Source organism: Neophocaena asiaeorientalis, unplaced genomic scaffold (genome assembly GCF_003031525.2).
Source record: "Neophocaena asiaeorientalis asiaeorientalis breed wild unplaced genomic scaffold, Neophocaena_asiaeorientalis_V1.1 scaffold59, whole genome shotgun sequence".
In the NCBI taxonomy this organism is placed as follows: Eukaryota; Metazoa; Chordata; class Mammalia; order Artiodactyla; family Phocoenidae; genus Neophocaena; species Neophocaena asiaeorientalis.
In genome coordinates this window covers 7,916,130-7,922,129 of record NW_020174268.1, presented here as the reverse complement: position 1 = coordinate 7,922,129, position 6,000 = coordinate 7,916,130, and the positions used below count along the sequence as shown (strand labels likewise).

General features: G+C 48.2%; 1 protein-coding gene across 1 annotated transcript in view; it reads right to left on the bottom strand.

The window, feature by feature from the left end:
• Positions 1–1,186: 1,186 nt before the first annotated feature.
• The window catches only part of FAM124A (family with sequence similarity 124 member A), a 101,535-nt gene continuing 96,721 nt past the window's right edge, over positions 1,187–6,000 (bottom strand). The window contains exon 4 of the mRNA XM_024755527.1: positions 1,187–2,168. Within this exon, the coding sequence (XP_024611295.1) occupies positions 1,359–2,168 (810 nt within the window). The 3' untranslated portion in view covers positions 1,187–1,358. The remainder of the gene's footprint in view (positions 2,169–6,000) is intronic.

Genomic DNA, 6,000 nt, shown 5'->3' with positions numbered 1-6,000 from the left:
GCTCGAGTCTGATAGCTGGTAACGGCTGCCGGGAGGACTGTGTTGAAGAGGATTCGAAGCTGTGTTTGGGCTGGTGTGGGCGCTTCCAGAGAGGTGTAAACGGGGCCGTGAGTCATTCAGGCAGGGAGCACCAGAGTGGGACGTAAGCAAGGCAAGTCTATGCTCTTCCCCAAAGGTATACAGCAACTAGGGACAGCTCGGCGTTGTCCCCGACGCCAGCACTTGGCACCGTAGAGGCTGGAATTGTAAACATACCCTTACTGGAGTGGGAGAGAGGTGAGATTTAAATACTGTTCACGCTGTGGCAGAAGCAGGCAATGGCGGGAAAGGCCAAGGTCAGGTTAGAGCTCCAGCTTTAATTAAGGATCCTACACACGCGTGCAGCAGTGTTGGTTCAGGACAGCATTCTGTGTACAGCTTCCCGCTTGGAGAAGAGGGGAGTGCATTTATTAACCTGTGCAATCAAAATGCCAGTTAAAAGTGTTATGAATTATTTAAAAATGAAGAAGGGTGTGTGGTGATGCATGTTTACTGGAGAAAGCAGTGCAAAATACGGCTCCTGTCATTTACATAGATCTGTGTATGTATAGCCCTTGGATTGTGGTTTTAAAAATTGAAGCAACTTAAGGATACCCCCCCACTATGTCTAATAACCTACTATTCTGTAACTCCAAGAACGATTCTTCCTCATTGATCCAGGCAAATCTAGGTAGCAGAGTCTTCTGTAGACCCCCAACTGTTACAGTGAATGTGTTTGAAGGATGTGTGCTAATCTAGTTTTTGGAACTCAGAATCGTATTATAAATGCACTACAATGACTCCTTTCACTGTAACGGTACCTGGAAATTCTCAGGGCCACTGCTCCCTGGTAAGGTAAACAGAGATGGAGAATCCAGTAAGGTGGAATTATGTGTACTAATCTCTCATACAAGTCACTTGGTATCTTTCTCACATTCAACGTTTTTTTGGCTTTAATTGTTTTTCCTTCCCAGCATGAAAAATTGTGAAATCAACTCCAGCTGACTAGGTTTTCTTTCCATTTCAAATAATTATATGAAGCATTTAAATAAGTGCACCAAACCATATCTCAAATGGAACTGAGTATTCAAAACATATATTTTATGCCTTAAGTTTGTTGAGAATTTATTTGCATAAAAATCCCAGTATATTTCCACTGAGCCCACCACCTTGCGGGTACCGGGTGGTGTGTCAAATGTGCTAATAATGACCCCGTGAGACAGATAATTAGATTCCGGAGGGACCTGGGGACGCGGGGCCGAGAACACGGGTGGCGTGCAGACCCCAGAGGGGCAGGGGCACCTGAGCCTGTGGGTCTGAAAGACAAGAGTGGGGTGTGTTCAGATGTAGAATTCCTCCTCCGCGTCGTTGTCCGCGCCTCCGGCCAGCACTGAGGGTGGCAGGACGCCTCTGCCAGTCTGCTGGGCGTCGGGAGCATCATAAGGGAGTTCTGGGGGTGACTCTGGGAGCCAGGAGGTGTCGGAAGCTGGGGAAGTGGTGACAGCTGTGGCCGAGGAGCTGGAAGGCCCTTTGGTGAACAGAGGGAGGGCAGCCCAGGAGGCCTCTGTGGTCACGCCGCCCCCAGAGGGCAGGGGTCCTTCTCTGGAAGCCCTGCGCTCTGACCAGAGGCTGCTGCACCTTTCGGAGGGGAGCAGTGTTTCCACGGGGCTGCAGAACCTGCTGGGTGCAGAGTACGCAGAGACCACGGACAGGTCGGAGGAGGAGAGCCGCAGCCCCGTGTCCACGTCCGTCTCCTGGGCCCCCTCTAAGTCATCGATGGAGAGGAGGTGGCCGTGCCTCTGCTCCGACGCCCTCTGTCCTGGGCCTTCTGTGTTTGCAAAGCACAGTGGTTCAGCTGAGGAGGCCGGGGAGGGGTCTCCCGTGGGCAAACAAAACAAGGACTTGCTTCTCTGGAAAGACCAGGGGAGGCTGGGAGGGCTGCCGGCTGGTCTGGCAAAGTCCTGCGGTTGCCGGGTAGGCAGGCCTGTCTGGCCGAGCCCCAGGTCTGAAGTGTCCATCGGGGGCTGCGGGCCGCTGCCAGGGGTCCGGCTCTGTGCAGCGGCACTCGGAGAAGGCGTGGACCCAGCTTTCTGCTCTGAGGCGTGGTGAGCTCTGCTGGGTTTAGGGCACTTCCTGTGTACCCTCTGTGCCTGCAGGGGGAAGAGGGCATATCACATCAGTGCAGGACTGGCGGTCACCGGGGACGGGGATTCCGCTGTTAACAGAACGTGAGACACATTTCCTGATGACTGGAAACTTCCCGCAGTGTCTCGGCAATAAAGCATTACCAGAAATGTCATTCTCCAAATTCTAAAGCAAAGACAGAGGTAGCGGAGCTTGGGGGAATACAGATCAGACTTCTCAGTCTGAGCAGACATCCCCAAACCCAGGGGGAGACGCAGTCCCTTGTCACGACAGGGAATGGTACGTCTTCCAGTGCACACGCAAGGATGCTCAACAGATTAGCCACAAGCGTGAGGCCTGGCTGAGCAGGAGAGGGGAGACAAGAATTACCATTCAACGCAAGAAGGTTGCTTGAAGGGTTTATCTCCCTCCAACCAAAGCCCCACTGTTTGGAAGTACTACTGACGGCAGCATGGAAGGATCGGGATGGGACTTGACTCCAGTGCACGTGTGAACATCAGGACACGGCCTAGGGGTGGCCTACGATTCAGGGCAGTACATCTTCAAAGAGTGCAGGGCTATCAGGAAATTGGCATTTATTTACTTGCTCTAAGGAACTCCACAATACTCCTCTATTTTGCCTTTCAGAAACTGTATGGGAAAGGGGGCAGCTGACTACTGACTAACCCCGTGGATGCCCCACAGGGCTTGGACAAGCAGTTTCACCCTTTAACACTCCGCCCTGTCCTCCTAGTCTCCCCGACCTTCCCTGCAGCTCTGCAGGAAGCTGTTTCTGCTGCACAGAACTGGGGCTTCACTTCCGATTCTCATGCCCCCCTGGGGCTGCTGCTCTCGGGTTCTCCCCCTGGTCTGGCTCACCAGGCCTGCAGGCCGAAGTCTGGATTACTTACTACCCAGATAATGGATCTGGGGACAGTGGGTCTGGCTCTGCTCTGTATAGGATTGCCTGATTTATGAATCCCTGCAATAAGAAGGCTGAGTGCAGCTTACTATAAGGGGTATTTCCTGGGACCCAGCAGGCTACGAGACGTTGGCTCCTCCCTGGACAGGCAAGTCCCCCACCTCCCTGTTAGACAGGAACCTGGTTTTTTCACAGCCACCTGGGAAATTTTATTCAATGCAATATACACTTATTTGTACCTATTACAGGTAAAGGAGGAGAGACTACAATGAGAAGGACTGTCCTCAACCACATGAAACTTATATCTCATTGACAGGATCGGAGACAAAAAGAACTCGGACAAGGGCGTGTGAAGACAGGCACAACACTAGGCCGAAGAGCGGGAGGCCGTGCCTGCCCGCGGGAGCACAGGGGTCTTCAGTTGGAGGTGGCCATGGAGATGGGCGGCTGTCGTCCTAGTGGGTGGCACGCGTGGAGAGGAGGCTGTGCTGGAGAAAGAGGCCAAGACAAACGGGCTGACTGTTGGCAGGTAAGCAAGGGAGTTGCACGGAGCGGGGAGCAAGCAGCTCGGCTTGATTACAGACCAGGTGCCTGGAAAGCAGTGCTGTAGGTCACCTTGGGGATGGAGTCTAGTATTGGTCAAGGAGACCCTGACCATGTGGGTAAGAAATCCACATACTTATCCTTCTGCTGGGGCCATGTTCACTCATTATGATTTTTTCTATAGGACCATTCCTTTCACTGATTTCTTAGATCTTTTTTGCCTAATTCCAGATATCTCTTAATCCTATAAACAGACCGACTGACTCATTGTTTTTCAATCAACATTAACTGAGAGTCTTTTAAGCAGAGCTCCTCAACTGGTGTGTTTAAGCTTTGCCTGGGTTATAAAGGTGTGCTGAGGACTGATCTCTGTCACCAGCAGCCTCTCGCACCACAGAAATATTATCGTTTCCTATGTGCTCTGATGTGAAAAAGGTCTGGACGACCAGGCACAGATAATTTTGAATAAGACACGATCTTAGCCCCCCACAATTAACAATACAACGGTCAAGTGTAATAAAGTGAGCCACAATGATAAAGTGAGCGGCGATATAATGGGGGCGTTTGGGGCACCAAGGGGGGAGGGGTTGATTTTACAGAGGGGGTGAGGCAGCACGGGGAGAGGGTAGAAAAAGCTTGCCTTGAAGTCATGACTGGACAAAATCTTGGAAGTGGAAGAGGGGTTTGCCAACTGGAGGGCAGTGGGCGTGGCATGGAAAGGCACACAGGCGCAGAGGCTGGGGGCATGAACCAAAACAAGAGGCGAGCCCTGAGAAGTGGGAGGAGCCTCGTCAGAGGCGTGCTGTTGTGGGCACAAGCTCCCTCTCCCTCTATATATTCTTTTTCAGATTCTTTTCCATTTTGGTTATTACAAGATACTGAATAGAGTTCACTATGCTATACAGTAAATCCTTGTTGTTCATCTGTTTTATAGATGGTAGTGTGTATCCGCTAATCCCAAACTCCTAACTTATCCATCCCTCTTGCCTTTCCTCTTTGGTAACTGTAAGTTGTTTTCTATGACAGTGAGTCTGTTTCTGTTTTGCAGGTAAGTTCATTTGTATCATATTTTAGATTCCACTCATAAGGGATAGCATATGATATTTGTCTTTCTCTGTCTGACTTAGTACGATAATCTCTAGGTTCATCAATGTTGCTGCAAATGGCATTATTTCATTCTTTTTTTATGGCTGAGTAATATTCCATTGTATATATGTACCACATCTTCTTTATCCATTCATCTATCGATGGACACTTAGGTTGCTTCCATGTCTTGGCTATTGTAAATAGTGCTGCCGTGAACATTGGGGTGGATTTATCTTTTCGAATGACGGTTTTCTCCGGATATATGCCCAGGAGTGCTGGATCATATGGTAGCTCTATTTTTAGTTTTTTAAGGAACCTCCATACTGTTTTACATAGTGGCTGCACCAATTTACATTCCTGCCCATGGTATAGGAGGGTTCCCCTTTTCTCCACACCCTCTCTAGTATTTATTATTTGTAGACTTTTTGATGATGGTTAATCTGACTGGTATTAGGTGATACCTCAGTGTAGTTTTGATTTGCATTTCTCTAATAATTAGTGATGCTGAACATCTTTTCATGTGCCTGTTGGTCATCTGTATGTCTTCCTTGGAGAAATGTCTCTTTAGGTCTTCTGCCCATTTTTTTGATTAGGTTGTTCATTCTTTTGTTATTGAGTTGTATGAGCTGTTTGTATATTTTGGAGATTAATCCCTGGTCAGTTGCATCATTTGCAAATATTTTCTCCCAGCCTGTGGGTTGTCTTTTCATTTTGTTTATGATTTCCTTTGCTGTGCAAAAGCTTATAAGTTTGATTAGGTCTCATTTGTTTACTTTTGCTTTTATTTTTATTGCCTTTGGAGACTGACCTAAGAAAACATTGGTATGATTTATGTCAGAGAACGTTTTGCCTATGTTCTCTTCTAGGTGTTTTATGGTGTCTTGTGTTATATGTGTTATATTTAAGTCTTTAAGCCATTTTGGGTTTATTTTTTTGTATGGTGTGAGGGAGTTTACATGCAGCTTTCTCAACACCACTTGCTTTTTTCCATTGTATATTCTTGCCTCCTTTGTCCAAGCCTAATTGATGGTAGGTGTGTGCGTTTATTTCTGGGGTTTCTATTCTGTTCCATTGATCCATATGTCTGTTTTTGTGCCAATACCATGCTGTTTTGATTACTGTAGCTTTGTAGTATTGTAAGTCTGGGAGAGTTACTGATCCTTTTCTTAATCCTCAGTCTCTAATTCTGTGTGTGGGGTGTGTGTTTGTCCCCGTGACCTGCTGTCTTCCTGTCCAACAGGCTCTGTACAGCATAATGAAATTCTCAAGCTGTTCTGCTAAGGGTGGTTTAAGGAGCTGAAGGTCAA